Consider the following 17,574-nt stretch of genomic DNA (forward strand, 5'->3'; position numbering starts at 1 on the left):
AAATGATAGTATACCAAGGAATGGTGAAGAGGGGAGTTGTCTGTGCATAATCCAAACTTTTGTGGCGTGTATTTGACTTCACTGTGCCAAAGTGACATATTTGTCCTATTTTAATGTTCACATGATCAACCAGAGTCTTTAAATTCATTCCATGTGCTACAGAGAATAATTAACATGAGAGATTGGCTCTCATGTTTAGCAAGAATATAATAGAATAAATAGAAGTTTGGAAAGTAACAGATAAGTGTCAATAAAACAGAAGTACCAAATTTTATAGCATTCTCTATAATGATGCCACAATTTTAGAAACACAAGAGTGGTAATGGCACAAATACTTAATGGACTAAAAGTCCTGACAATTGTGTGTGACAATTTTGCTTCCTACAATGCTAAAAATGCACATGACTTTACCTAAATAAGCAAAATAATTGTTCTCAATTTTTTAAAACCCTTAATGGTGGCATAGAAGTGATAACTTCTGAATTCTGTCAAAGTCATTAACTTCACAAAACTACAAGTAATTCTTTACAATCCAGCAAGGAAACTTGGAAAAGGTACTTCTTGTTACTGACCAAAAAAAAAATAGCTATAATAGGTGGGGAGGATACCTGCAGTTGTAAAAAGTTTTATTCCTTCATTAATTTATAAAGATGTGTGTCATAGTAAGTGGCAAATAACCAGTACTTCATTTGCTTTCAGAAAGAGGGAAATATTTACATTTTATATAAACAAGCAAGTTGTGTTGATTTGTGTTACATTCTGTGGCTAGTAGGGAACAGAGATTCATAAAAGAACATTTTCTTCTATTCTGACGAAGCAATTTAAGGTGGGATAAAATGCTAAATATTCCATGTCTTCCCAGTGTTGGTATTACAGGCAGTATTGAATTAACTTGAAACTTTTTATTGTTCTGAAAAGGAGAATATCCCTTGAAAGTTTAATGAAAATTGTTTAAACAGTTTGAACCACAGGCCACATCAGAATGATCCCTGGTTAGAATTTGACATGTATCTGAAATACTGTTCCTCTCAAAGCAGGTATTCTTTACTCATGCAAACATACTTGAATTCAAACAAGAATTCAGAAAAGTAGTTTACATTGTGTGGGTCAAACAAGCTAATCTCTGTGGTTACTTTTGGCTATATCTAACACTATGTATATGGTTTATTGTATTTTTGCGTTAATCTGATCTGGCTTTATACTACTAGTCTGCACATACACCATTACTAACTTGATCACAAAGCTAAGTGAAGACTAATCTACTGATGTCCTTACCTTACATACATATTGAGTGAAGTCTTGGAAAATGCCATTCATTGTTGAAAGCCCAGACATCTGTTAGAAAACCTGCTGTGACCAATTGAATTTCAAATCTTAGCACTTTTCATCTAGAAGTAACATCTTTTTTAATGAAATACTAATTCCCTCAGGTATTTGTTTCCACATCTGAACATTCATACATTCAAATCTAAGGACAGTTTCCCTTCTTTAGCAATATTCATGCATGTCACCTACAATCCACAGTCCTACATCATCATACTGATTTTTCAACACAGCAAACAACAGAGCACAAGATCCAGAATTATACTGTGATTTCTGCTTCACTTCTCCAGGGTGTCACCGCCACTGGTAGCTTTCTCACTGATGGTAATTCTCAAATTTGACACTAACGTTTTTTGTTTACTCTGCTTTAAAGAGGAAGATTTCATGCAAGGTTCGAAACATCAAGAAGAAAAGCTATTATTAAAAATTCCAGAAAGACTCATCTGAAAGAGTCTGTGAACTCCTTGACAAAAACAGGAAGCTTGGGTGGAGGTCCTATTTTGAGTAAAAGTGTTTTCGATCTTGACTTCCTAAAACCTTCACTCCCATGACAGAGACCTTTTACCTCATCTGAGGAATTAATGCCAGTAACCTGCTGATGTAAGGCTTAAGCTTCACTCTGGAGGGCAGTTTACACTTCCATATCCCTGGAACTTAAGAAAAAGAAAATGTATTCTGTCCTCTGCCTGTAAGTTCAGAATCATTATATGAATAATGATGGGGTGACACTATTCTCGTATCATTTGCTAAAAATAGGCAAAATGAGATCTCCTCACTTAGGAATAACTGATCAAATTCATAATGTGATAGGAGTGTTGAGTGAATCAGTAACTAGCATGGTTTGTTCCCAGCTGAAGAATAACTAAAGTGAAAAGTGATGATTTAAGACCAGTTTCTTTGGAAACAGGAGATAACACAAGATTAGACACCAACAGAAAGTAAGCGTAATTCTTTCTCTTCAAATTCTAATGAATCAGAGTTGAATTTGAGGTTTTTTAAACTTTCTAGCTGGGAAAGCAGCAGAATGTTTTTCCTATGTTGCTTTTGCCAACCAGAATCATCTGTACAGTAAATCCCCAACAGCCTGTAACAATGGGGAATCAGCAAATGGAAACATAATTACAGTAATTTCATGAATACAAGCCGCACTGAGTATAAGCTGCATCTCTGGGTGTTGGCAAACATTTCGTTTTTTGTCCATAAATAAGCTGCACCCGAGTATAAGCCGCTCTGTCATTCGCAGCGAGGACCCACGTGCAACAAAGTTGCCAATTAGTAACAGAACCGCGGCAGGGCGGGGTTTACTGGCTCAGCTTGGGCTGTGCAGGCTCGGCCTGCTCGGGGCTGCCGACGGGGCCGGGTGGCCCAGCTCGGCGCTGCCGCTCGGCGGGGCCGCTCGGGGCCGGCTACCACTGCCACTGGGCTCGGTCACCCCAGCCAGGCACTGCTCCACAGTGGCAGGCAGAGATGGAGCCTCCCCCGCTCCCACAGCAGCGGCGGCAGGCAGGGACGGAGCTTCCCCGTGCCCATGGCGGCGGTGGCGGGCGGGGACGGAGTTTCCCTGCTCCTGCTGTGGCGGCGGCGGGCCGGGATGGAGCCTGCCTGCTCCTGCCACAGCAGGCAGGGTCAGGAGCCCCCCGCTTACCCCACAGGCTGCGGGGATGGCAGCACGGAGCCCCCACCTTCCCCCCAGGCTGCGGGGATGGCAGCACGGGGCCCCCCTGTCTCTCCCACGGGCTGCAGCAGAGGAGGGAAGGACAGAGCTCTCCCGCCTCTCTCCCCGCCCCTTGTGCTACCTGCAGGGAGCCAGGCTCCACCCGCAGCACAACAGAGTAACAATTTGTAACAATCATGAAATGCCGGCTTTTGCTGGCAAGTTGCTCGACTCGGCACCTCAGTTTTCACTTCTAGGGGTGGAAATGTCAGAAAATTATTCACATATTGGCCGCTCCTGAGTATTAGCCGCATTTCTGGTTTGGGAGTAAAATTTTAGTCAAAATGATGTGGCTTGTATTCGTGAAACTACTGTAATCAAGTTCTTAGTAGTGTTCTCCCTATCAGGAGTACTGCTGGATTGTTAGTTTTCCTACTCAGCATAGTCACTGGATAGTCTGATATGAGGAAGTATTTTTCAATGTGTGTGTGTGTCTGAGTCAATTAGATTCTTGACTTACTTTTTGGTTAGGTCACTGACATATTTTGAGGTAATGTAGCTACTGCTTCATTGCATATTGCAGTTCGAAATGTTTGGCCCTTTAACTCTGTCAGGCAGCAAGATTTTTTTCCATTTATTCTTCCGCAGGGAAATTTTGCACTGCTTTTGTAGCTGATGTGCTTTCATTTGGTATTAATAGACTTCAAACCTTTAAATACTTTTTAGCATGTGGCAGTGATCCTAGGGAACCTCAATGCCTCAAGAGCTTTTTCACTGGATGAAAAAGGTCTACTACTTGCAATCATAATATAGTAGAGCCTGTGTCACTGTGATGGTTCCCAGTGCAAGGTCACCCCTGAGATGTGCACTGCAAATCACAAACTTTAACTCATTAAACCCTTATGCTTTTTGTTGCTTTCAGGATTGTAATTCTGCAGTTTTTATTGAAGATTCCTAACCCATACTCATGGTGTTTTTGTGGGGAATACATATTGGAGTAACTAACACTCTGGAAGTCCTGAAGCAATTTACCTGTAACTGTTCCTTAAAGTATGATTTCTATATGCACATTTGCACTGTTTATTGCTTGCCTTTGAATTTCTGTTTTTGATTACCAGGAATTCTGAGGTTGGAAAGAAGTGAAAATATGGGCCAAATTCCAGCCCATTTATATAACAGTAGTCAAAGTATTAGACTTTGTATCCTGTTAGTATTTCTAAGACAAGTATGCTTTCGTGTCATGTACCTATAGACTCCGTATCTCCAAGAACAGCTGACAGTGTGCAGATTTTCTTGTTTTCTGACAGATCGACTTGATTTAGAATTAGGGGAAATTGAGGTATTACTCTGTTAAGGGGTTTCAGATTAAGCTAAAGTCTGGTTCTAACCTGGTTCGGGCTTCAGCAGCAGAAGAATGGAATGATAAGAATGGAGCTCATAGTGGAATAGAGTTTAAATTACTTTGGAAAAATATTAAACACCTTCACCTACTGAAACTTTCTTGTAATAAACAAAGCAAAAGTATTGCAGATCAAACAACATAAGGTTAACTGAAGTGCAGGGTAACTAGACTGTTTTTCAATCATGACCTAAATACTCATACAGAATTGGTAAATAGCATGGCCAGACTGAAGTTGAACAGTTCCTTCTTCCAATTTTAAAAGGAAATCAATGTCTTCGATCAGTACTTAGGTCCCCATTCAGTGGAAGTCTTGTAAACCATAAGAATACAAAGGGTTAAAACCATGTTTTAACATACTGGTTAGTGAATGGGTTCCTTTATCGAAGGAATTAATGTTAACAATATGAGATACCAGAACAAAACTTTCTATTTGCTCTTCAGTGAGTACAAGAATTGCATCTGCATCTTCCTTCCATGATAGATGGAACCACATTCTAGGGCTCCTAGAAACAATGGATAATGACAGGGATGAAATGTTAAAAGCACTGCACACACAGAGTAGTAGGAGTTTTCTCCTTCTTCACAATAAAAAGATGTTGACTTTTATATGCTACTCAGATGAGACAGGGAATGTTCAGAGATCAGGAGAGTCTTTGTCCACAAGCCCCATTAGGGGAAAAGACTCAAAAGAACAAACATTTGTTTTCAAGTCCTCTACAAGAAGAAAGAAAATGATATTTCTTAGGTGTGGATATTGCAGGGATTGTGATAGTTCAGCTAAAGAAGGAATTGTTGAAATGGTGAGAGAGAACAGAGCAGGCGGGAGGAAAATAGAAAAATAAGACAAAGATATGTAGGAAGTGAGAAGAGAGCGGGACATAATTAGAGGAAGCAGAGAAACAGAAAATTGAGTATGATATGCACTAAAATAAATTAATTTCAGTGCTTTTTGCTTTTGTGCCTCAGGAGAAAAGTGATGTTTGTAACACATCTAAGACTTTTCTTAGAATGTATGGATGAAACTTGTTTTGCAAAGCCTATTAAGTATCCCAATAATTCATGAATCCTGACTTCCTTTTCTTCTTTTCAAACCTGGATTTTATTTTCTTTATTTTCAACTGCTTTTCACAATACTACTCTTCTCAAATTAATAACTTAAGTTGTAAAGGCAAGGTTGGATCTTCCTATAAAATTTTTGTTAAACTTGTCAGATGACTGATAAAATACAGAAAAGTATGTTGTGAAAGCAGATATACTCAAGAATGGAGACAGTTTGGAGTTAACTGATTATTTTTCACAATAGTTACTGCATTTTTTAAGTATTTTCATTTCTCACATGCCTCAGCAGGTAATATAGGATAATATGATAACTGAAGCATTTATTGGGATAGGCTGCTTTATAGAAAGCTTATATTCACTTGATCTTTTTCATATTTGCAGATGAAGAGAAATTAGATTGTTTCATTAGTGTCATAAGCAGGTTGGTGATGTATCTGTTCAGAATTCATTTGCAACTCCAAGCTTTTATAAGCATGGATAAGATGACTATAGCTTGTTCTTTTTGTTTTGGGCTGTAGAAGTATCTTCCATATTCTCTTATGCTATTGATACCATTGTCTGTGTGTTTATTGTTCCTACAAAGACTCTCTGATTTGTAAGACTTGTACAGTTCAGGAAGATAATTTTTAGAACCAACGTAAGTTTCATTTCTGGATAATGACACACAGAAATATCTACACTTTAGGACTTGTAATAAACCAGCCAGTATACAACACTTTATTAGTTGTCTCTAGAGCTGAAATGCAGTCAATGAGCTTTTTTAGGTTTTAAGTCATGCTTATGAAGAGAGGTCTTCACACTGTCTGCTTTGTTTTCCTGTTAATGGTAATGTGGTTCCAATTACTGTGGCTGCTTGGGGAAGGACATTTTACATATCTTAGATTTGAGAGAAGACAAATCCAGTTGTGCTCCCCTACCCAGTGCTTGTCTGTCAGTCATTTTAGTGTCCTTTGATGACCATCTCTGCTGTTGCCATTACCGTGTCTTTCCATCCTTTGCTCTTCTAACAAAATCTCTCCTAAGCTGCCCAGTTGCACTGAGGCATGCCTGATGGCCTGCAGGCAGCTTAATGAAAGTTTTTAAGTTCTGAAAAACAGATGGAAAGCCACGTATTTTTCTAGTATCATACATAGTTTAAAACAACTGCTGGAAGTACACTTATAGCAGTCTTTGGTATGTGAATTTTAATATATTAATAGGTTTTATGTAGCATTCAATTGCTAATAAAGAAATGGAGATTATCTTGTGTGGGATCATCCTTCTTGTCTTTGAAGGGAACAAATGTTTTTTGTAAACAGCAAGCTCAGTATTAGCCAACAGTATACTCTTGCAAAATCCTGGGCTGTATTATCAGAAAAATAGTCAAAACATCAAGAAAAGTGCAGTTTTGGGATATCCAGTACAAGCAACGTAGTGATAAACTGGAGTGAATGAAGAGGAGAGCCACCAGAATGATCAGGGCTGGAGCACTTGCCCTGGCAGAAGGGGCTGGGGAGTGTATTCAGCCTGGTCTCTGGGGCGCCCAACACCAGTATCCCCAGTGCCTCCAGACAGGCCACTGGGATAATGGAACCACACCCTCCACAGGAGGGCATGGAAGAGCGGTGAGAGAGTGTCAGTTGAAACAGGATGTTGGACTAGATATCCCCTGAAATCCCATCCAACCTCAATTATTTAATATTTGGTTTGTATTTATATCACTGAGTTCTTATTTTTAAGGCGTAATTTCACTGAACAATAAATGGAATATTATGCAGCAATATGCTGGCGTTTCATAAGTGGTTGCAAACTCGAAGACCATCCATTACAGTAATTATTAGGGGAAAAGGTAGTTTGCTCTCCCTCATTGCTAACTGTAGCACTTTTAGGAACATGTCCTTGAAAGATAACAAGGTATGCCTGTACCTTGAACTCTGCTTATCAGGAAATCAAACCTGTTATGTGTGATATAAAGGACATACCAATCCTTTGCTAAACTATGGCAACTTGTACCCTAACCTTCTGACCTATTCAGCCAGACTCTCAGTGGGGAAAATGGAGGGGGAGTAAGCAGTCTCTCTGGTGCACAGCAGTTACCAGCTTTGTCTGATGGCCTCCCAGTTAGCTCTACCTCAAAAGATTTGTCTCTACCTTCTCATTTCTCTCCATCCTTTTCCAGGAAGCTTCAGTGATAACTCTTTCTTTTCTTATTTTTCCTTGCTGATCATCCAATTTTTTATCACTGTATAAAACAGAATTTTAGTTTTTATATTACTGGTTTCATAAAAGTTACATTTACGGAATTAAGAACTTGAATATTTGTATGTAGGTATAGGGCACTCCAAGCATTTTTCTTCTTGTAGTCTGTAGTTGTAATGCCCTTTGGATTTGTTAGAAGGAGAGAGACAGTTACTTCTTGTCATTTATGTAACTGCTGTTCTGTCAGTCATTTCACATTGACTTTTTCCCTCTTTGCATTATTGGAATTAAAAGGCATACAGAAATTATCTTTTATTAAGTATAGATATAATACAACTGAAAGTATCTTAATGAATTTTCTATTAAATCAGGGGAACAGGAGCATGTGCATCCAGAAATAAGGAATACTGTTTAAGCTAGCAAGTAATAATCACTCCATGCAGAATCACAAGAAAATACTTATATTGATTTAACTGTATATTTGTTTAATATAATCTCTCTGACTAATGGGAGGGGAGCATTTAAAGAGACAATTTTATGTATGTTTTATCCAAGAGGAAAAATCATTTCAGACAACAGATTCAGAGTCTTTCTGTAACTGTTGACTCCAATCTCTTAATTTTCTTGAGCACTGAAAAGCAATGTTTGTAATGTTTGTAGTGCAGTAATGATAATGTAATGAACAATTTCTGTAGCTTCCAATATCAGATGTGTTCAGGTATGTTTTATCTGCTACAACAGCAATTTATTACAATTATTTTCCTGAGACACAAGTACTATTAGTGTTAGAGAATATTTTAATAAAGTAGTAGAATCTCGAAAAGCTAATACTTGATTTAAGGAGGTAAATTGTGGAATCATTATCGTAATTGTACAGTATCTTTAAAAAATTATTATGAAAAGCAGAAAAAAATTATCAAGTCAGACAATTTCAAATGTATGCTACAAACGTGAAACTTAGTGTAGAGAAATATTAAAAGTTGATGCTTTCATTTTTTAATGTTGAATGTCAAGAAAGTTACTGGCCTTTTCTTCATTCAGATCTGTTTTATATTTATCATATCAAACCCCCTAACAGTTTCCATTTTAATTAATTATTTCCTCATAATCAATATGCATTATTGGGGGTTAAATCTCTATACTATTTCTTGACTTTTTCTTGATTTTGTGCAAAGTTCACCTTTGTTAGCATTGCATTTTTTTGCAAGGAATGGAGTAAACCATGAAATGAAAATATTGGTTTAATAAAGTTAATGGTTTGGGATGCCATGAGAAATCAAATAGGGAAAATTATACATGGAAAATATGACTAAAGATTTAATGAGGTTTTAATAAATGTACTTTGGGTTCTTTGCTGTTGGATTAAAATATGTACAATAGACAAAACCATATTGCATTGCAGGGATCTTTTTCAATCTGTCACTTCAAAGGGATTTTTTTTTTTTAATGAAGTATTTATTTTTTGAACAAAGATGTTGATTCGGCAATGAGAAATTTAATCATGCTCATTCTACTGCACATCCAGATGTATGGTCCACCTCAGTTTAGCGTGTCTCATACTTCCAAGATCCACAACTTTTGCCATTTTATGTGCTAGTGCACACAGATGCAAAAAATAACTTCATACAGTGTATTAAGGCTGTTCCAGAAACAATAGAACTGTTCAGTTTCTTCTGACTTACTTTGCTTGAGGTGCTGATGTCTGCACCCTTTAGCTTGGCTATGTTTCTCTTTCAGATTGATGTCCTGAACTTTGAGAGTTTTATGAAGCTATTTCCTCTGGTATCTCTTCACTAGTTACAGAGAGGTCATTTAATAGCTTTCCTGTTTGAAAAGGAAGAATCTTTAATCTTTCTTTGGGCTTATTTTGAAGCTTCATTCAAGGGATCTTGTGAGGTGGTAATTAACATTTTTGGATTCCCAAAGCAGATATCTCTGTGCCTACACCTCCAGAAATACCTGATCTGGTTAGGTATTCTTGGACCAGCCATGTGTTTCATGCTTCTATTTTTTTATCACCAGAAACATAAATGAGAACACAAGTTATACATCTTGACTAATTTGTATGGGCAAAGAGAAAAGCAACTACCATTAGACTCCTAAAAATTACTGAGGTGACTCTATTCTTCTAGTTATGTACCTAAAAAAGAAGTTTTGAGGAGGAAACAGTGAAATTATATCACATCCTTTATTATATGCTCACTCGTTTCTTCAGGTTCTTTCTTTTTGTTAAGGATGCTATCACATCCTTAATAAGCATATACTGGTAAAGTTCTGTTAGGTTATTTGAACATCTTTTTTGTTTATTTCATTGAAACTAATAACAAGAGTCAATAAATATGCTGATTACAGCAATTTCACGATTACAAGCCGCACTGTTTTGACTAAAATTTTGCTCCCACCCTGGAAATGCGGCTTACACTCTGGAGCGGCTAATATGTGAATGATTTTCTGACATTTCCAACCCCGGAAGTGCAAACCGAGGTGCCGAGTCGAGCACCTGACAGTAAAACCCGGCTTTACGCGATTGTTACAAATTGGTTACTGTGTTGCACCACGGGTGGAGCCAGGCTCCATGCCGGCAGCACGGGGTGGGGAGTGGTGGGGGAGCTCCCTCCTTCAGGGAGAACAGCCCTGGGGAGGCAGGGGGCTCCCTCCTGCTGGCCCCGCGGCTTGGGGGGAGGCGGAGGGCTCCCGTCCCCTCCTGCCACCGCCGCCGCCATGGGTGCCAGCGGGCTCCATCCCCTCCTGCCACTGTGGGAACGGGGGGGCTCCATCCCTGCCTCCCACCACCGCCGTGGGTGCCAGCGGGCTCCGTGCACGCCTCCCACTGCGCTGCAGCACCGGCCTGAGGCGAATGAGCCTGGCAGCAGCGGCGGGCAGCGCCGAGCTCGGCCACCTGGCCCTGTCGGCAACCCCGAGCCCTCACGGCCCGAGTCGAACCAGTAAACCCCACCATCCCGCGATTCTGTTACTATTTGGCAACTTTGTTGCACGCGAGTCCTTCCTGCGAATGACAGAGCGGCTTTTAATTGGGTGCGGCTTGTGTATGGACAAAGAACGAAATGTTTGCCAACACCTGGAGATGCGGCTTATAGTCAGTGCGGCTTGTAATCCTGCAATTACTGTACTTGAACCAAGTAATAACAGTCTAGTAAGTGAGCAAACTAAGTATGCATTGGCAACACTGTGCTATTGCAGAGTAACAATTGCACCCTGCTTCATTTTTTGTAAGAGAGGCATGATAGGAACTGCTCTTCTTTTTTTACAGTTGCCCAAAATAAAGAATAAAAAATTTCAGTAAGTGAAAGGCTAGATTTGATGCCCATCAGAACTCCAGGATTGAGGGAAAACTCCCTAGTGAAGTTTTATTAGGAAATACTCATGACTGAAGTATGACTCTCAAGCACAGGCCTGGCAGAAGCAGTCTCTACTCAGTAGTCTTGAAGCTGTGTCTTAGTGCAGGAGAGAATCTTATATTTCACAAAGTCAGAGTCAAATAAAAGAAAGCACAATTGCATAGTCCAGAGACAAAGAAACAAAGATGGACTTCTGTCCCTGTCAGTCAACAGGATTCAGCAGATATATTTAAGGCAGACAAATCTTTCATATTGTTCGTCCTTGTAGTCTAAGGTGGGTGCACTGGGCATTAGTATAGTTAGGATAGAAAGAATATATGGGTCCTACATTCTGAAGAACAGTTTATCACATCGGTGATTTTGTGCTTAGGTGTCCTGAAGCTACAAGGAGTGTAAACCAAGTGTTTAACTTGCAGAGTGTGGGTATTTGGAGCTAGCACTTCCTACAAACTGTAAAATAGTATGTTGAAGTTTTTTTCGGCAGAGTGAGGATCAGAGGCCAATACGAAATAAATGCTTAGAATGCTGCAAAACACAAAAATCTGCTTTGAAGCAAGCAGCTTTAAACAAAGCTTCTAAGCTTTCTCTCTCAGATTTTACTGAACCATATGCAAAAGTACTGTGTGTTTAATTACTTGATACGAAGCAAATGTAACATCTGGTAAGAACTTGAATGTTAAATCCAGTTTACCCTTTAGCGTCTAAGCTATATGTTTCCGGATTTTTTTTTAATTACAACCTGAACCGGGAATATTGTGCTGAAAAGAATCTCAGCATGTTGTTTGGGAAAAACAAATTTTAAGTGAAAATTATTTCAACAAACAAAATTTTAATTGCTTAATTGCATGAATTTGTAGATTACATGCTTTGTCTTGTGTTTAATCATTATACTTAAAGCTGTTGTTTTGTTGGAAGTATTTAAATTTGTTGTTACAAAGTACATTATTATTTTAGACCAGATTAGAAGTAGTTTAATGTATTTGATAGACATAGATGAAGTAATAAATACTACAATAAACTGAAAAGTTGGTATAAAAACTTCATTAGACACTTATTTTTAAATGAATTACATATTTCTTACTCATTTTCTACAGACTTTCATTTTGTGAAATCAGCCAGATACATGACTAATCAGACTTCATCTGAGTGCTGCAAAGACTGAACAATGAAAGCGTTTGAAAGCTAAAGATTTGAGTTCTTACATTTTTTAGTTATTTAGTAAGTAGCATGAGAACACAAATCATGGGAAATTTTTGACTGCTCAGAAATAAGCCAACCAGTTTTAAGTACCAAGGACCAAAAAGAGAACCAGTGGAAACAAGATCCTTTGAGTACCCATGTTTGAACTGGAGTCTGGCGGTTTGCTGCATGTATGGACAGCATTAGTGCAGTCTATGACAGACTGAATTTTATTAGGTCTATCTAGACCACTGTTACTCCGTAACTCCAATTGGCACAAAGGAGAGTAAGGAAAATTCATTTGTGTACTTTTATGCTTGGGTTGGGGCTCTTTGGAATTGAGGAGGCATACTCAGTTGCAGAAGGTGGGAATGCTAACTGGGATTTCGACCTCAAATTGCAAGAAGTATGTATGGGTAGGATTTGAGGAAGGATGCCAAACTATGAGGGTGATAGAAGAGTAGAGAAAAATCCAGAATGCAGAGAACAGGGCTGTAAGATAGGAAACCAGGCTGAATAGGCTATGAACATAGATAAGAAGAAAAACAGATGTCCTGGGAATAAAGAATGAAAATAGAACTGGAATTCAAGAGATATCTGGGCTGGTGCTGGGACAGAGAGGGAGAAGGTCAGGAACATTAGGGGACATGTTTGGGCTGGAATTGGAAGGTTTGCAAGGGGACTGGTTAGGGAAGAAATGTATGTAGCATTTAGGTTTCTTTGCAAATTTGGCACTGAACCAAAGCACAGACATTTGTACAAATATGAGAGTATATTCTAAATGCTTTAAAGATCTTAGATCTGGAACTGGCCCAACTGTGGGCTCAGGGTGATTTCACAACTTACAGGAGGTTTTTTTTCCATTTATAAACTTGAAAATTATTTCTGAAATATATCCCACAAAGCTTTAGGTTGGTATAGTCTGGTTTTCAAAATTATAAAATTAGAAAAATAGATTTTCATTTTGTATAATTTTGGTAGGACTTTCTTTGTAAGATACATTATTTTTATTTGCTTGCTTGGCATTCTTTCTTATTAACAAGTTTAATACTAGGATTTGCCACTTCTTGAAGGGTAATTTTACAAATGTATTGTCTTCTAATGTACAGTAGTTTCACGAATACAAGCCGCACGGATTATAAGCCGCACCCCCGGTGCCTCGACAATGTTGCTGTCTTTGTCAATAGATAAGCCGCACCCCGAATATTAGCCGCACTTTCGTTCGTCGCGAGAATCCGTGCGCAGCTTTCACAAATTGGCCAATTAGTAAGAGGATCGCGGCATAGCGGGCTTTACTGGCTCGGGGCGGGGCCAGGAAGGCTCGGCCCGCTCATGGTTGCCGACGGGGCCGGGTGGCCCAGCTCAGCGCCACGGCTCGGCGGGGCTGGCCGGGTGGTGCTGCCGCCGCCGCCGGGCTCGCTGGCCCCCCTCTCCCGTCAGCACCGCCCCGCTGCCGCGTTCGCTCGCCCGGCTGGCAGGGCTGCCGCCGCCGGGCTCGCCGCCCGCCCCGCTGCCGCTTTCGCTCGCCCCGCGCCGCGCCTCGCGAGCGCCGCGCCCGCCCCGCGCCGCGCCCGCGCCGCGCCGCTTTCGCGAGCGGCGGCGCTTTCGCGAGCGGCGGCGCTTTCGCGAGCGGCGGCGCGCGGCGGCGCTTTCGCGAGCGGCGGCGCTTTCGCTCGCCCCGCCGGCAGGGCTGCCGCCGCCGCCACCAGGCTCGCCGGCCGCCCCCTCCCGTCTGCACCGCCGCCGCGTTTCCTCGCCCTGGCCGGCACTGCAGGCCCCCGCACTGCCGGGCTCCCCCACGCTGCTGGCCCCGATTATGCTGGGCTTCCCCCGCTGCCAGGCAGCCCCACCCGCCGGCCTTCCTGCTTCTGCCATGCTCCCCTGCACTGCTAGCCCCAGTTCTCCCGGGCTCCCCCGCCATGCTGGCCCGGGCTCTGCCGCCCTCCCTGCCCCGCCCTGCTGGCTCAGGCTCTGCCGCCCGCCCCCCACACTGCTGGCCCCGCCTCTGCCAGGCTTTCCCACCTCTGCCGGGGCCGGCCGGGCTCCAGCTTGGCTTGGGGCTGCCGCGGGCTCTCACTTCCGTGTTGGCAGCTTTTAGAATTTTGTTAATAGATTAGCCGCCCCGGAATATTAGCCGCACTTCCGGGTTTCCACCAAAATTTTGGTCAAATTGGTGCGGCTTGTATTCGTGAAATTACTGTACTTCATTGTTCAATTAACTTTTTAAGGAGTACTACTGTACATCTCAGTTTTTGTAGAGGGGTAGTTTATAGTTCCTCCATTCAAAAAAACAGTTGGTTGCCATATTTTCTTCAGTGTCCAGACTACATGATTTTACCATTAAATCTTTGTTTGCTCTCTGGTATGCATATTTTGACATGTTATTATATCATCATCCACTACTTGAAAAACAAGCTCCTGTGATTAAAAAATCTTTCAAACCTTACAGAAGGGAGTTCAAGTCCCTCTCTGAGTATTCCCTCTTCTCCTTTACTCTAGAAATAATTTTTTTGATAACCATTATGTCACTGCTTTAGCAAACTTCATGCATCAACTGGTCAGCCTAATGGCAGAGAGACGTAAAGGAATTGAGACTTCATTCTAGATGATTCTTACATGTGAGATTTTTTTCATTGGCTCAAGCTGTAATTTCTCTTTGATTCCCAACTCTCATTCTTCTGTGAGACTAAAAACTCTACTCTTTCATTACATCAAGTTTGCTAAAATTTCTCGACGGAGAAAAATCCTGCTGACCCACATTCCACTGGTTTGTTTTTTTTCCATAATAGTAGTATTAAAGCATAGGGTGATTTTGTATTTTGTTGGTTTTTTTCCCCTCAGAGACCATCTAGGCAGATAAAGGAATGTATTTCAGCACATTGTGTTACATGACTCTGTACATACATGCACACACACTTGTACTGAAATAGTAGCCAAGAAAGCAGAGATACTATCTGGCGGAGTACAAACAAATGCTACAAAGAAACTCTGAATGGTGCTACGGTGAAGGAGTTACTAGTGAGATCAACAGTGTAAAGGTTAAGCAAAAACTGACCTGTCATAACCTTGCCCAGTGCAAAACAGATCATGCTCATGTAAGCTACTTCAAATTTCCAAAACAAAGGATAAAATTTCTTCTGAAGTTACTGCTCATGCTTGTGTTGAGAAGCATGCTCTGAAAGCACCCAGTTGAGCAGAATCATCAGAGAATTACAGATTTCTCCCCCAAGTATAGAAAGTATGTACAGAGAAGTATGGATTGTCTCTGCTCATGCGTGTTTCTGGTGTGTCAACTCAGTACAGTACAGATCGTTGAAGCTCGGAGTGGTTGAAGGTCTGGGGCTGTGGACAGGAAAGCATTGCTGTTTGTTTTGTGTTGAGGTGGAAAGTGAAAATTTGTTATTGAGAGTTAATAAATATAATGAAATTAAATTTATGTGTTTAATTGTATTGTTGGCTGAATGATATGTATCTTCACGAAGACTTAACTCATTTTGGAGCAAAGCATTGTAAACAATGTGTATACCAGAACAGAGTGTCATATCTGCAGCCAGGCACGTGCAAAGTGTGGGGAATTCAAGAATGCTGAAATATTTTTTGTGTGGTAAAACGAAAACAGGAACATAGAGTCAGGAAACAGGAAAGTATCAGCACTTAAAAAGCATCCCTAAGAAAAAATGACTGAGTAATCGATAGGTAACTGGCATTTAGCAGCTTGAGTGCAGTAACTCTGTTTGAGAACAAATGTCATACTATTGTTAAAAAATTGTTTTGAAAAGAAAAACTTTTCATGAGCTCAGTAAGCAGAACTTTCAAGCTCTACTCATGCAGTGAGGAAACAATCTTATGTGTTGGACTCTTTACACACATAGATGGATGTCTACAGAGTGATTATCAGGGACATCATCATGACACCTGTTTGTTCTGTTAAAATTAATTCCAGTGAAAATTGCTCCCTCTTTGTGCCTTAGAAACATTCCTACATCTGAAATCCTCAGGGAAAATATTTGAAGTAATCCCCTTGTTTTTGTTAAACACTCTCCATCCCACCTAAAGATTAGGTGCTAAATAGGGTGGAATTGTGTTGCAACTGTTATTTGACAGATGACAGCTAGCACAACAGCCATGCTGGGTTAGAGTTAAGGCTTATCTGGCAATCCTGCAATTTGTTGTGAAGTGGCTTCAGTGTGTGCATTTTATGGTTCTCAGAGGACTTCTCTGCTGCAAGTTGTTCAGTATTCTCTCAAATAAGTGTTACTTTTTAGCATCCACAGCATGTTATGGTACAGAATTCCACAGCTTTCATGCATGAAGAGCGATTTATAATTGTTCTCATTCTGAATCATTAGATGACTTCTTATTCATCTGTTGGAAAATACAGTTGATTCCTTTCTCAATTCAGGCCCCTTATTTCTTCCTTTTCATTATACCATCTCTTTTCCAAGCTGTTGGCTTGTTGAAGTAATTTATTCCACACAATGCAATTGTGTGATTGCATGGTGTTGCTGGATTTCAGAGGTGACCCTTCCTACCCTTCTCTGATGCTCTGACAATTGTTGTCCTTGTGAGGTGAGGTACTAGAATGGTTTTCAGTGTTCAGTAATGCAGGCAACAACATGGGATTGCAAAGTGACACAGGGAGTTCTGTATTAATAATTTCTTCCACAATAATTTCCAGAATGTTTGTTTTGACCATTAGTTAAAACTGAACCAAAGTTTTAATGGTTTTATCAAGTGTAAAAAATTCCAACATCTCACTAGTGAATGAAAACAGTCAGCTAGAATACATTCCAATTTTGCTTACTTTTGAATCATCTAAACTTATTTTTTCATTTTCTTTTTAGGTATAGACAAATGCAACTTGGCACAGAAAGCAAAGTAGCTGAACTTATTCACCAAAGTAAGTTAAAGTCCTTTGAAACTGAACATGTTCAACTCATGCAACAAGAAACAGCTAAGAATCTTTCACAGTGCCAAATGGAATGTGAGAAATACCAGAGGAAGCTGGAGGTATGTTTTATAAAGAGACACTTTACAGGGCATTACATAGTTGTTTTCAATTAGAATGTAAAGTGATAAAGCTTGGGGGAAAAGTAACAACATGGTGTGGCTGAATTAGTATCTCCACCAAATTCTGCAGAAGCAGGGTCTAATGACAAAGCTTGCAATGTTTGATCAGTTTAATGGAACACAAGACCACAGGGAGAGGAAAAAGCAAAACAATCTCATGGAAAGATGTTAAAGACAGTACCTCATTCATGTGGGGTATATTTATTTGCTTGTCACAAAGCTGCTTATGTCAGTCTGTGTGAGAGCTGTAGGGAGAGAAGACAGTTTCACCAAAACAAGTACAGTGAATTCAGTATCATTATTTGCAACAAGGATCTGTAATAGCATTGTTACATCACAAAATACTTTCT

General features: G+C 40.3%; 1 protein-coding gene across 1 annotated transcript in view; it reads left to right on the forward strand.

The window, feature by feature from the left end:
- The window catches only part of PIBF1 (progesterone immunomodulatory binding factor 1), a 119,044-nt gene that overhangs the window by 50,859 nt on the left and 50,611 nt on the right, over nt 1–17,574 (forward strand). The window contains exon 11 of the mRNA XM_033053006.2: nt 16,999–17,164. Coding sequence (XP_032908897.1) covers nt 16,999–17,164 — 166 coding nt within the window. The remainder of the gene's footprint in view (nt 1–16,998; nt 17,165–17,574) is intronic.

This window comes from Catharus ustulatus, chromosome 2 (genome assembly GCF_009819885.2).
Source record: "Catharus ustulatus isolate bCatUst1 chromosome 2, bCatUst1.pri.v2, whole genome shotgun sequence".
NCBI classification, from domain to species: Eukaryota; Metazoa; Chordata; class Aves; order Passeriformes; family Turdidae; genus Catharus; species Catharus ustulatus.